The sequence below is a fragment of the Bombina bombina genome, chromosome 3 (assembly GCF_027579735.1).
Source record: "Bombina bombina isolate aBomBom1 chromosome 3, aBomBom1.pri, whole genome shotgun sequence".
Lineage (NCBI taxonomy): Eukaryota > Metazoa > Chordata > Amphibia > Anura > Bombinatoridae > Bombina > Bombina bombina.
The window spans coordinates 672,559,354-672,574,551 of NC_069501.1; the positions used below are offsets into that span (position 1 = coordinate 672,559,354).

The 15,198-nt window shown below is 38.6% G+C and overlaps 1 protein-coding gene across 3 annotated transcripts in view; it reads right to left on the reverse strand.

Annotated features, from left to right (window-relative positions):
* The window catches only part of LOC128651869 (complement factor B), a 148,609-nt gene extending 140,804 nt beyond the window's left edge, over positions 1-7,805 (reverse strand). For all 3 annotated transcript variants that reach the window (XM_053704846.1, XM_053704845.1, XM_053704847.1), the window contains exons 1-2: positions 7,627-7,805; positions 6,605-6,865 (exon numbers count right to left, since the gene is read on the reverse strand). In XM_053704846.1, the coding sequence (XP_053560821.1) occupies positions 6,605-6,865; positions 7,627-7,732 (367 nt within the window). In that variant the 5' untranslated portion in view covers positions 7,733-7,805. The remainder of the gene's footprint in view (positions 1-6,604; positions 6,866-7,626) is intronic.
* Between the last annotated feature and the right edge of the window lie 7,393 nt (positions 7,806-15,198).

Here is a 15,198-nt window from a genome sequence, read left to right on the forward strand (position 1 = left end):
TAAACCCCAAGTCTAAACACCCCTAATCTGCTGCCCCCAACATCACCGCAACCTACATTACTGTTATTAACCCTTAATCTGCTGCCCCCAAAATTGCCGCCACCTAACTACACTTATTAACCACTAATCTGCTGCTCCCAATGTAGCCGTCACTATCCTAAAGTTATTAACCCCTAAACCTAACCCTAAGTCTAACCCTAACCCTAACGTAACCCTAACCCTAACACCCACTAACTTTAACATAATTAAAATAATTCCAAATAAAAATTACAATTAATACCTAAATTATTCCTATTTAAAACTAAATAAATACTTACCTGTAAAATAAAACCTAAGCTAGCTACAATATAACTAATAGTTATATTGTATCTAGCTTATGTTTTATTTTTATTTCACAGGTAAGTTTGTATTTATTTTAACTAGGTAGATTAGTTATTAAATAGTTATTAACTATTTACTAACTACCTAGTTAAAATAAATACAAATTTACCTGTAAAATAAAACCTAACCTGTCTTACAGTAAAACCTAACATTACACTAAAATTAAATAAATTACATTAATCAAATACAATTAACTAAATTACAAAAAAAATAAACACTAAATTACACAAAATAAAAAAGAAATGATCAAATATTTAAACTAATTACTCCTAATCTAATAGCCCTATCAAAATAAAAAAGCCCCCCAAAATAATAAAACCCCTAGCCTAAACTAAACTGCCAATAGCCCTTAAAAGGGCCTTTTGCGGGGCATTGCCCCAAAGATATCAGCTCTATTACCTGGCAAATAAAAATACAACCCCCCCCAACAGTAAAACCCACCACCCACACAACCAACCCCCCAAATAAAATTCTATCTAAAAAACCTAAGCTACCCATTGCCCTGAAAAGGGCATTTGGATGGGCATTGCCCTTAAAAGGGCATTCAGCTCTTTTACATTGCCCAAACCCTAAGCTAAAAATAAAACCCACCCAATAAACCCTTAATAAAACCTAACACTAACCTCCGAAGATCCACTTACAGTTTTGGAAGACCAGACATCCATCCTCATCCAGCCGATGAAGTCCTCATCCAAGCGGCAAGAAGTCCCGACTCCTCAACGAAGCCGGGAGAAGTCTTCATCCAAGTGGCAAGAAGTCATCATCCAGGCGGGCAGAAGTCTTCATCCAGATGGCATCTTCTATCTTCATCCTTCTGGCACGGAGCGGATCCATCCAGCCAATAGAATGCAAGCTCAATCCCATTGGCTGATTGGATCAGCCAATAGGAATAAAGCTCAATCCTATTTGCTTATTGCATCAGCCAATAGGATTTTTTACCCTTTAATTCCTATTGGCTGATAGAATTCTATCAGCCAATCGGAATTCAAGGGACGCCATCTTGGATGACGTCCCTTAAAGGGAACCTTCAGTGTACAGCTGGGACCATATGAAGAGGATGCTCTGCGCCGGATGTCTTGAAGATGGACCCGCTCCGTGCCGGAAGGATGAAGATAGAAGATGCCGTCTGGATGAAGACTTCTGCCCACCTGGATGATGACTTCTTGCCTCTTGGATGAAGACTTCTCTCAGCTTCATTAAGGACTTCTTGCCGCTTGGATCAGGACTTCGCCGGCTGGATGTCCGGTCTTCCAAAACTGTAAGTGCATCTTCAGGGGTTAGTGTTAGGTTTTATTAAGGGTTTATTGGGTGGGTTTTATTTTTAGCTTAGGCTTTGGACAATGTAAAAGAGCTGAATGCACTTTTAAGGGCAATGCCCATCCAAATGCCCTTTTCAGAGCAATGGGTAGCTTAGGTTTTTTAGATAGAATTTTATTTGGGGGGGGTTAGTTGTGTGGGTGGTGGGTTTTACTGTTGGGAGGATGTTTGTATTTTTATTTGCCAGGTAAAAGAGCTGATATCTTTGGGGCAATGCCCCGCAAAAGGCCCTTTTAAGGGCTATTGGCAGTTTAGTTTAGGCTAGGGGTTTTATTATTTTGGGGGGCTTTTTTATTTTGATAGGGCTATTAGATTAGGAGTAATTCGTTTAAATATTTGATCATTTCTTTTTTATTTTGTGTAATTTAGTGTTTATTTTTTTTTTGTAATTTAGTTAATTGTATTTAATTAATGTAATTGATTTAATTTTAGTGTAATGTTAGGTTTTACTGTAAGACAGGTTAGGTTTTATTTTACAGGTAAATTTGTATTTATTTTAACTAGGTAGTTAGTAAATAGTTAATAACTATTTAATAACTTATCTACCTAGTTAAAATAAATACAAACTTACCTGTAAAATAAAAATAAAACATAAGCTAGATATAATATAATTATTAGTTATATTGTAGCTAGCTTAGGTTTAATTTTACAGGTAAGTATTTATTTACGCCTAGATTACGAGTTATGCGTTAGGCTTAAAAAGCAGCGTTGGCCGGTCCTAATGTTGCTTTTTAACGCCCGCTGGTATTACGAGTCTTGAAGGTACAGGTGTACCGCTCACTTTTTTATCCAGAAATACCGCAAATCCACTTACGTCAATTGCGTATCCTATATTTTCAATGGGACTTGCAAAGCGCCGATATTACGAGTCTGCCAAAAAGTGAGCGGTACACCCTCTCCTGTCAAGACTGGTACCGCATTTTAAAGTCAGTAGTTAAGAGTTTTACACTACAACGCCGTAGCATAAAACTCTTAACTAAAGTGCTAAAAAGTACACTAACATCCATAAGCTACCTATTAACCCCTAAACCGAGACCCCCCCACATCGCAAACACTAAAATAATTTTTTAACCCCTAATCCGCCGAACCGGACATCGCCGCCACTATAATAAATATATTAACCCCTAAACCGCCGCACTCCTGCCTCGCAAACATTAGTTAAATATTATTAACCCCTAATCTGCCATCCCTAACATCGCCGACACCTACCTACATTTATTAACCCCTAATCTGCCCCCCCAACGTCGCCGCCACTATACTAAAGTTATTAACCCCTAAATCTAAGTCTAACCCTAACACCCCCTAACTTAAATATAATTTAAATAAATCTAAATAAAATTCCTATCATTAACTAAATAATTCCTATTTAAAACTAAATACTTACCTATAAAATAAATTAAGGTAGAAAAAATCCTATTGGCTAATGCAATCAGCCAATAGGATTGAAGTTCAATCAGCCAATCGGAATTGAAGGGACGCCATCTTGGATGACGTCACTTAAAGGTACCTTCATTCTGTGTTAGCCGTCGATTGAAGAGGATGCTCCGCGTCGGATGTCTTGAAGATGGACCTGCTCCGCGCCGGATGGATGAAGATAGAAGATGCTGTCTGGATGAAGACTTCTGCCCGTCTGGGGGACCACTTCACCCGGCTTGGATGAAGACTTCTCCCAGCTTCGTTGAGGACTTCGGCCCGGTTGGGTGAAGACTTCTCCCGGTAAGGTGATCTTCAAGGGGTTAGTATTAGGTTTTTTTAAGGGGGTATTGGGTGGGTTTTAGAGTAGGGTTGGTTGTGTGGGTGGTGGGTTTTAATGTTGGGGTGGGGATTTGTATTTTTTTTTTACAGGTAAAAGAGCTGATTACTTTGGGGCAATGCCCCGCAAAAGGCCCTTTTAAGGGCTATTTGTAATTTAGTTTAGGGTAGTTTTTTTTTTATTTTGGGGGGGCTTTTTTATTTTGTTAGGGGGATTAGATTAGGTGTAATAAATTTAAAAATCTTGTAATTTGTTTATTATTTTCTGTAATTTAGTGTTTGTTTTTTTTGTACTTTAGATAATTTTATTTAATTGTATTTAATTGTTGTTAAATTAGTTAATTTATTTAATTATAGTGTAGTGTTATGTGTAATTGTAACTTAGGTTAGGATTTATTTTACAGGTACTTTTGTCTTTATTTTAGCTAGGTAGTTATTAAATAGTTAATAACTATTTAGTAACTATTGTACCTAGTTAAAATAAATACAAACTTGCCTGTAAAATAAAAATAAACCCTAAGCTAGCTACAATGTAACTATTAGTTATATTGTAGCTAGTTTAGGGTTTATTTTACAGGTAAGTATTTAGTTTTAAATAGGAATTATTTAATTAATTATAGGAATTTTATTTAGATTTCTTTTAATTATATTTAAGTTAGGGGTGTTAGCTTTAGGGTTATACTTAGGTTTAGGGGTTAATAACTTTAATATAGTGGCGGCGACGTTGGGGATGCCAGATTAGGGGTTAATAAATGTAGGTAGGTGCCGTCTATGTTTGGGCAGGCAGATAAGGGGTTAATAATATTTAACTAATGTTTGCGAGGCGGGAGTGCGGCGGTTTAGGGGTTAATATGTTTATGATAGTGGCAGCGACGTTGGGGCAGCAGATTAGGGGTTAATAAATATCATTTAGGTGTTGGCGATGTTGGGGGCAGTAGATTAGGGGTTCATAACTATAATGTAGGTGGCGGCGGTGTCCGGAGCAGCAGATTAGGGGTTAATAATTATAATGTAAGTGTCAGCAATGTCGGGGGTGGCAGATTAGGGGTTAATAAGTGTAAGATTAGGGGTGTTTAGACTTGGGGTTAATGTTAGGGTGTTAGGTGTAGACATAAATTTGATTTCCCCATAGGAATCAATGGAGCTGCGTTAAGGAGCTTTACGCTGCTTTTTTGCAGGTGTTAGACTTTTTTTCAGCCGGCTCTCCCCATTGATTCCTATGGGGAAATTGTGCGCGAGCACGTTACACCAGCTCACCGCTAACGTAAGCAGCTCTGGTATTGGAGTGCGGTAAGGAGCAGAATTTTGCTCAACGCTCACTTCTTGTCTGGGTTGTAAAAACCCGTAATACTAGCGCTTTCTGTAAGTGAGCAGTGAGCATAAACTGCACGTTAGCACCACACAGTTCAAAACGAAAAACTCGTAATCTAGCCGTTAGTTTCTAAATAGGAATAATTTAGGTAGTAATTGTAATTTTTATTTGGAATTATTTTAATAATGTTAAAGTTAGTGGGTGTTAGGGTTAGGGTTACGTTAGGGTTAGACTTAGGGTTAGGTTTAGGGGTTAATAACTTTAGTATAGTGGCTGCGACATTGGGGGCAGCAGATTGGGGGTTAATAACAGTAATGTAGGTTGCGGCGATGTTAGGGACAGCAGATTAGGGGTTAATAAGTGTATGTAGGTGGCGACGACATTGGGACAGCAGATTAGGGGTTAATAATATTTAACTAGTGTTTGCGATGCAGGAGTGCAGCGGTTTAGGGTCTTAATATGTTTATTTTAGTGGCGGCAATGTCCGGAGCGGCAGATTAGGGGTTAATAATTTTATTTTAGTATTTGCAATGCGGGAGGGCCTCGGTTTAGGGGTTAATAGGTAGTTTATGGGTGTTAGTGTACTTTGTGACAGTTTAGTTATGAGTTTTATGGTACAGCTTTGTAACGTAAAACTCATAACTACTGACTTTAGATGGTGGTACAGATCTTGTAGTTATAGGCTGTACCGCTCACTTTTTGGCCTGCTATGCAAACTCATAATACCGGCACTGTTGAAGTCCCATTGAAAAAGGACTTTATAAAAAGTGTGGTGCGTTGCGTGACGGCCTAAAAGGTGTGCGGTACAGCTATACCTACAACACCTGTAATACCAGCGGTAGTGAAAAAGAGCCATAACAATGCTTTTTCACTCATAACGCACAACTCATAATCTAGCTGACTGATAGCAAGAGAACAAAGAAAAAATGATAATAGGAGTAAATTAGAAAGTTGCTTAAAATTGCATGCTCTATCTGAATCATGAAAAAAAAATTGTGTTCAGTGTCCCTTTAAACTCAGCTCTCAGAAAAATAAGGGTTGTGTCAGGCACCTCTCTCTGGCACGGCAAGCAGGACAATCATCATGTCCTGGTATAAGTCTTTCAACTCAAACGCACGTTTCTCCCATCTCTTCAGCTTTTTCAAGGAGTAACTATGGGTTCCGGTGGCATCCTTTTAAATCCCATTGTCCATTTTGTAAAAGTTAGGGGTTTTTTTAGGTTAAGCTTAGGTTTTAATTTAATTTTACAGGTATTTTTTTTATTTATTTTAAGGTAGTTAGTATAGTTTTTATTTAATTTATGGGTATTTTAATTGGGGTTACGCTAGGGGATGTTAGGTTAGGGGTTAAGTTGTTAGTTTATTACTGTGCTTGGGGGGATGGCGGTTTATGGGTTAACAGTTTATTTAGATAGTTTGTGATGTGGGGGGTGGCGGTTTAGGGGTTAATACTTTTATTTAGTGTTTGCAATGTAGGGGGATGGCGGTTTAGGGGTTAAGAGTCTAGTTTATGGGTGTAAGTGTACTTTGTAAGGTATTTTTGTTGTGTTTTGTGTAACTTTTTAGTTTAGTAAATCAGTTTACCAAAGCTCTTAGATCACGGTATGGATTGAAGCAGAAAAGGCTATTGCGATAGCGCAAAATGCAGTTTCTCCCGACTTGTAATATCAGCGGGAGGAAAATGGATTGTGAAATCGCGATCCATAATTTTGGGATTATTTCCATTTATCTTACTTTTGGAGCACAGTGTTAAGTTTTGCACTTTTTTGTTTTTGTGATTCTTATGTACAATTTTGTGTGCTTACACTGAATGTGATATTTTGGTTGTTTATTAAAGGCTTACCTATGCATTTTGCGCTGGCAGGTCTTTCGCCATAGGCATTGCGCAGTGGGCTCCATTGACCAGATTTTTCACATAACCTCCAGCTAAGTGGGTAGGCTCGCATCCCTTTTGGACACATGTATGTCATGGTACTTCCCTCTGTACGATACTCTGGCCAGTAAATATATCCACCCTGGATGGTTTCCTCTTTGCCACATGTATGTATCGGGCCATGTGTTGCTTCTTTTTCGGTAACAGCGGTAGTGGCATTGTAAAAAGATCCTATTGTAGTTGCATGATTTGTGGGAGTTGAGAAAATAAGTAGAAAAACACAAAGACACATATTACTCACTTCTCAAGAGTTATAATAATTTTAATTTAATTTACAATCCAATTCCAGATACAAGGCAGAAAAAAACATCTGCATAGAACATAGACTACAAAAGAAAATAAACATACAGTGTAGAGTCTGACAGAATACCTTCAATAAAAAGAAAATTCAGATTACCATAAATCAATTTCCGCCATATCATTCATAATTAACCAGGAATTGGATCATTTTATAAATAAACAAATACAATACATGAACAAGAACCCCCATCATATAATCAAACATAGAAGATTATGACAATAAACCATAAATTATTCATTTTGACAGGATACATTGACAAAAGCATCATTCAGTTACTATAATCGGTTCCTGTCGAGACATTTATAACTGAACAATAATTAGATATTGATCTAAAACAAAAACAAAAACAACAAAAAAGGAGTTGTGTCTCCCTCTCCAATCCCCCCCACAAACAGATACTATACTAATAAACCCTTAAGCTGTGCACTTTCTATTTTATGTTTTAAGGCATTTAGATTCTTAATATTTTTCAAGTAGTTTGTAATTGCTCTATCCCTGCAAATACAGGAAACAATAATTATAATAATGTTTAAAACATAGTCATTTATACATGTATGTAAATATCAAACTCAACAAAAACATTTAAAGGAAGCAAACAAAACAAATATAGTTCACAAAGTTATGTACAGACCTGCAGTACTTGGAATCCATCCACTGCACAGAGCAAGAAAGCGAACAAAAAATACTTTACAGCACATATTCCTTAATATTAAAAGCAGCAATGCACTGCCAACCATTGCACCTATGTTTTATTTTTATTTCTTTATAGAAATTTGCAGGGCAGATCTAGTTCCATGGAAATGATCTGCTCTTTCTGTTTACTTACACAGCAAACACAACCAGTAGAACAACCTTTGTAAGAATCATCAGTGGTGAATTATTAACAGTTTATAGGTTACTTTTCATTGCTTTTTACACCAAATTAGAATTTTGTAATGTATTGATGCACAGCTTTTTTTTTTTTTTGCTTTTTTTTTATAACTACAGAGTAATTGGAGAGCAAAATACTGGAAATGAGTTGCATTTTCTTTTATGGACATTCCATTTCTGAACCAGTGAGAAATAATAAAGGGGCACAAGGGCACATGACTGACAGAGGAACACTTGTCTCATTCAATTGCAACATGACTGACTGGTTAGTATAGGGAGAATACAAATGTGTTGTGCTGCCTGTGTGAATCAACAGAACTCACAGCTTATATATGGCCATGGGCATCCATAAAAATGTTTTTCCAGGGGGAGGGCAATAAAGTGAAATATGCCCAGACAGACACACACACATATCTATATATTTGGAGTCACTATATGCTAAACTTTAATACATTTTATCCAGGCTCCTAACTTATAAATGAAAATAAAAGGAGCCCTTTCTGAGCCCCTTCCTATCTGAATTGTATGCGTAATTAATTCTCAGGATAGCCTTACGCACATAGCACTCAATAATGAGCTCCCTTAAAGGGAAATTATACATTAGATTTTTGTTTGCATACATGTTTTGCAGATGACCCATTTATATAGCCCATACAGTTTTTTCTGTTTTAAAAAAATGTATAGTTTTGCTTATTTTTTAAATAAAATTGCTCTGATTTTCAGACTCCTAACCAAGCCCCAAAGTTTTAGAAGTATACTGATGTATACCTCCTCCAGCTTGCTCCTGTTTGTGTAAAGAGTCTTTTCATATGCAGAGGAAGGGGGAGGGGGGGAGTGTTTAGGGGGAGGGGGGGAGTGTTTAGGGGGAGGGGGGGTGTTTCCTCTTTTTCCTATACAGCCACTTTCAGTGGGTTTTCTAGCTAATCTTTTCAACATTAACTGGGAGCTTCTAAGTAAGTTTTTAAATGGTTTTATGTTGGATTTTTGTTTTAGTATCTGTGCATCTTATTCTTTATAGTAGTGTCTATTACATGCAGTTCTATTAAAATTGGTGTACTGTTCCTTTAAAGTATTTGTCCTTACCACCTCTAATGTACGTCTATTCCATTTATCCACTGCATCCTTCTACCCTCTAACTTAAGAACACGTCTCCTTATTGTGGTGCTACTCTTTCATTATAAGATTTAATAAATCCCTTAAAGGACATGAAAGTCAAAGTTATAAACTTTCAAAATTCACACAAAGTGTAATTTTCAGACATTACAATTATAACATTTAATTTGTACTTTTAGAATCGTTTGTTGAAAAAGAATATGTACATATGCCTAGGAGCAGCCATGCACTACTGGGAGCTAGCTGGTGATTGGTGGCTACACACACACATGTCTTTTGTCATTGGCTCGCCAGATGTGTTCAGTTAGCTCCCAATAATGCATTGCTCTGGGGCACCTTTTGCAGAAGTAAAACACACGTATACACTTAAGTTATGCTGCATATATGCAAAAAGCTGACTGGAATATATCACTTGATCATTTCTGTTTCCTAGAAAAACGAAGGATGGGAATGCTTTTAACCTTTTAGCGCCGTTAGGGCGGAATAGAACGTCCTAACAGTTTCTGTGTCCTGTGCCCCCTACATTGCTTCTTCCGTGCTGGATCCGGTTGGGGGACATGCCTAGCACCTCAGGCACTCCCCCAGGATCCAATAAGCATGCAGGAGGTGTATCCATTGTCCCCTTGCAACACTGTAATAGCCAATGAATGGGATCATTGGCTGTTACAAGTGTATCCGCTTCTTCTCTTCCCTCACTGCGATTTGAGGGAGAGAGGAAGGCAGATCAGCATGTCACTGTGTGTGTGTGCTTGAGAAAAAAAAAAAATATATATATATATATATATATATATATATTTTTTTTTTAAAAACCTTTCTTGAGATTAAAAAAAAAAAGAACATCAAATACAAAAGCAAATAATTGAGGTTACAAGCAGTGTTATAAGTCAGATGTTTAGTTTTAGTACTTGCTATTGAGTAAAAGCTATTTCACAATAACATTAATATACACATCCTATATATCACAGGGTAGGGTCACATATATTGACTTAAGTTATTGTGCTTGGTGAGCAAAGTGCATAGATAGAAGAGGGGAATTAGAGGGGGAGAGAATTAATAGATGGAGTTAAAAGAGAAAGAGTGGGGCGGGTGTTAGGGTTCCTGGTATTTGGGTACAAGGATGAATGAGAGATCATTTACTGATTAAGATTAGTGTGTGGTTACATAGCAGTTATGGGGTGCCAGTTAGGTTTATATTTAGCTTCCTAATCTAACCATATGAGTTTGAATAAGTCTATGTTACCAAAAGTAAAGAAAATGTTCCTCTCCATTGAAATTAATAAAGGCCATTATGTCTAGAACCGAGGTCCAGTTTGGGGGAGTCTCCCTTTTCCAAGACCTGGCAATTGAAAACTTAATGGCTGTCAGCAAGTAGATGCAAAGATGTGTTTGAGAAGAGGGTGTATACCTAAGTGTAGGAGTGCGGTTGCTAGCGTTTTTGGTATGTGGATGCAAAATCTGGAAAGGGTACTGAAGTTTAAGTTCCATAGTGTCATCAGTTTAGGTAAGCTCCACCATGTATAAGGGGTCTCCTGTGTGGCCACAACCTCTCCAACACTTCGGTGAGGGGCTAATATTCAGTATAAAGATTTGTGCAGTGTATGGCTTTAGTGGTTAATGTAATAGCTGTAGACCAGGTTTGTGGAGGGACGTCAATATTCAATATAGTCTCCCATTTAATTATATGGGGTGCTTTAGGAGTCGGCTCAGCGCCTTCCATGAGGGAGTAATGTTTAGTCATTGGTTTATCTAGCTTCCCTCCCTGATTCCATTTGACTTCCCACAATACTAGAGGATGGGGGGGGGGGGGGAAGGGACGGAATCCCCATGCCCTAAGTATACTTTTAAATACTGAGTACTCAAAGTGCAGGTGGGTGGAAACAGTAGGGGGTCAGATATTTGGGTAAGGGATGGGTATGTATCTTGTGTTTGATTATTTGTTAGAGCTGAGACTTGAGTAATTCCCAAATTAGACCAGGACTGAGGATGGAATTCAGGGAGCCCTAATAATAGACCTGTGATGGAGTGAATAGGTGAGGGATGTGGAGCTACCTTAGGATAGTGGCGTATTTTATCCCACATATGTAGACATTCTAAAGTAATGTGATTTACTATGCAGAGCTGTGAGGAGGTACCCAGATGAGATCTTGTAGCTGGATTTGATTGGGGAGAGAGGCTTGTTCTATCGCTCTCTATTTGCTTGTGTTTTGTTTAATACCCCATTGGGAGATATGAGTCAGCATAGCTGTCTCATAATATCTAATAGCTGATGGTGAAGCTATTCCTCCATGCAGCTTGGAGTATTGCAGTGTTTTATGGCCTATTCTAGCTGGTTTGCCCTGCCAGATGTAGTTTGTGAAGCCACTTTGGAACTGCAGTAATAAATGCTGAGGTAGCCGGATTGGAAGGCAACAAAATAAATATATTAATTTCAGCAGGAAGGACATATTTAGGGCTGCAATCCTACCTAACCACAAGATAGCTTGGAAATTCCATTTAGATTTAAGAACGCGCAATTCAGTTAAGAGAGGGTATAATTGTTGCGAATAAGTTGCGGTATATTATTGGAAATGTATATCCCTAAGTGTTTGATTTTATCTGTTTTCCAGGTAAAGTTAAACCTGTCTGAAAAGTATTGCAGTTGGGCTTTTGTATATCCCCATGTACAGATTTCCGTTTTGGTTGAATTCAATTTGTAATAGGACGTTACCAAATGTGTCTAAGAGGGATAACAGAGTGGGGATAGTTTCGGCAGGGGATGAGGTAAACATAGTAATGACATCCACATAAAGTGCGATTTTATGGGTGACACCATGGAGAATTATTCCTTTCATGTTGGTGTCTTGACTGATAAGTTTGACAAGGAGTTCTGTAGCTAAGGCGAATAAAAGTGGGGATATAGGGCAGCCCTGTCTCGTACCATTGGATAGCGAGAAGGGGTCTGAGCAAAAGCCAATTCCCCTTACTCTAGCGGTAGGGGGTGAGCAAAAGTGCTTTTATGGAAAGTTGTATGTCTCGGGGAAAATGGAAGGCATCTAATACCTCTCATAAATAGTCCCAATGGACCCGATCGAAAGCCTTCTCGGTGTCTAAATAGATAACCGAGTAGGGCTTATTCAGTCTTGTGGCTTCTAAGTTAATGTTAAGAAGGCGTTGGGTGTTATCTGGGCCTTCTCGGTTAGGGATGAATCCAACTCTGTCTTCATTTATGTGGGATGGGAGCAATCTTGAAATTCGATTAGCTAGTATCTTAGAGTATATCTTAATATCAGTATTTATTAAGGCTATGGGCCTGTAATTAGAGCAAAATGGCTTCTAGGAATTCCTTTCGGAAGGAGCCTTGTGTGGCGGCTAGATGAAATTAGCGTAAGAGCAGTGGGGATAGGTCTTGTATGAAAGTTTTATATAAAAGTGCAGGGTATCCATCTGAGCCTGGTGCTTTAAGTGGTTTAAGGTTTTTAATTACATGCTTAACCTCTGCCAGGGAGATAGGGAACCTCAATGTGTCCTGTTGTTCTGGGGTAAGGGTTGGGAGTTTAAGGGATTGTAGGAGCATTTAAATAGTGACTTTGGAGACAGGAGTATGAGACTCCGAATCCTGGATTTTGTATAAGGATTCATAATAAGAGGAAAAGAATGATCCTATCTGCTCAGGAAGGTAAGAGGATTGACTATTATGCTGCAGGAACTGAATGCGTGCCAAACAGGTTTTGTTTCTAATTTTGTTTGCCAGCAGGGTATCAGCTTTATTACATTTGTAGTAAAAGAGTTGCTTTATCTTTACTAATTGTTGTTGGGTACGTTTAAGTTCTAATTGGCATATGTGGTTTTTAATTTAACTTATTTTGGTTGTTAGCTGTGGAGAAGGTGATAATCGGTTGCGTTGTTCCAAGTCTCTTAGAGAAATAAAGGCCTGCAATAGTAGCATTCCTAGAAATTTCTTGATTATGACTTGTTTATTTATTATGAGCCCTCGGGTCTAGGCTTTAAGCGCCCCCCAGAGAATGTAATCGGAAATAGTTTGATTATCATTAATCCTAATAAGTTCTCTAATGTCTCTACGCAATTCCTCTCGGAATAAAATGTCAGATAGTATAGTTTGGGGCATGCTCCAGGAGGGATGATGAGATCTGTCCTGTAAGTGATATATTGTTATGGATACTTGGCCGTGGTCCGACCATGGACACAGGTGAATGTCAGCTGATTTAGTGGAGTCTAATGGCCTGGCAGAAGAGATAGTCTAATCTGGAATAGACAGAATGGGAGAAGGGGGTTAGTCCCTGTCTGACGTGTGTACGGCCCGCCAAGCGTCATAGAACCCGAATTTTAACATCAGTGCTCTAAATTTAAAAGATTGGCTATCATCTCGCATACCCTTAGGTTTGGGTTTGGTTGATTTTTTGTCTATACAAGGGTCCCAGACCATGTTAAAGTCCCCACTTAAGATAGTTCTGCCTTGTTTGTGCTTATTTACTATTTGCAAAATTTTCTGAAGGCATTGAAGTTGATCACTGTTTGGGAGGTAAATCGATACTAAGGTGTGTAACCTCTGATTAAGTTTACATTTTAGGATGATATACCTGGCTTTGGGGTCTTTTTCTATAAGTATTATTTCGCAGGCAAGCCTTTTCTGGATGAGGATAGCTACTCCTCTGGCTTTAGTTGTAAATGGGGCATACTCAAGTTATTGTGTATTGCTTAGTCAGGAGTTTAGGAGTGTTGTTTTTTTTCCAGTGTGTTTCCTGGATTAAGACTACGCCCGGGTTTAAGTGTGTTAGAGATCTAAGGAAGAGGCTTCTCTTGCCGGGCGAATTTACTCCTCTGACATTATGAGTGAGTAGTTTAATTGTGTTCTTAATGGCCATTTAATCTGATACAAGGGTGCCGGGATACCAGGAACCATGGAAGGGGAAAAGAAAGGAAGGAGGGGTATAAAGAAATAGGGGCATGTTTATAGAGTGACAATATTTATAACATTAAAAGGTATTGTGGTGAAAGTAATCCACCAAGTGGTGCCTGAATTCGGGCTATGTGGGGGGGAGTGCCTGCACAATAGAAGGCCAACATGATACACCCCACCTGGGTGTGAACTAGAGTACTGAATAAGTAACAATAAATAAAGTAACAATAACTATAGAAACTGCATAGGTATGCTAGCATTAACATTCAAGTAAGTCCATTGTCTTACCAAGTCTTGTAAAAGTCTTCTGTCTCGGTAGCCATAAACCTTCAAAAGCAGTCCAAGTTGGGGATCTATTAAGAAACTGTAGAAGTTTGAGATGCGTTTTTTTTTTGGCGTTTGGGTCTTTGGTCCGTTGAGCGCCATTCCGGTACTGAAGCCCTTAGTTTTGTTTGAGGGCACGGTTAAGGGTTCCTATCTGCAAGGTGGAGGCCCCATGACAGCAGGAGTGTGTTACCCTGAGTGGGGGAAGTGATATTATGGGTTAGGTTGTCTTTTGTGACCACTAGTTTAGTGGGTTATCCTCACCTATATTTGATTTTAGCTCGCCGCAAGACCTCAGTAACTGGGGTGTACAAACATTGTTGCTGAAAGGTATGTTGAGAGAGGTCCTGCAAGAGCTGGATGTCACAATATTTTTCCGAAAGTAGAGGTTTGAGATAAGCTTCCTGCAGGATTCTATCTTTGAGGCTAAAGGTGTGGAAGCATGCTATGACATCTCTAGGTTTTTCGGAGGAGATTGTTCTAGGTCTTAGAGCCCGGTGGCATCTCTCCATGGTGTTAGGAGACCTCTCAAATGATCCAAGTAGCTCTGTAAATAGGCCTATGAGAAAGTCTTGTGAGTCTGAGGGAGCCACAGATTCAGGGATTCCTCTGAATCTTATATTACTTCTCCTCGATCTATCGTCCAAATCTGCCAGTTTGAGTTCTAGTTGTGTGATCTGGTCAGATAGGGCTTCAAAATATGACAGGTGATTGATATGGTCTATGACCAAATCATCTTGTTTACGTTCAAGGGCATCAACCCTTTCTCCAATCTCTGAGCTGTCCTTACACAGTTCAGCTGAGCTTCTATGGATTTCCTGCGTCCCCTTTGAGGAAGCATGAGCAAAACACATGTCAGGGCTCTGGCTTCAGAGAGTTCATACTCTCATTTTTTAACCGCTTACTCTCTATGATAATTGTTGATTGCCAATAGCTTGTAAACATGTGTTATATTCTGAGATCAGACGTTATGCTATGATAGTGAAACAAGTCAGAATC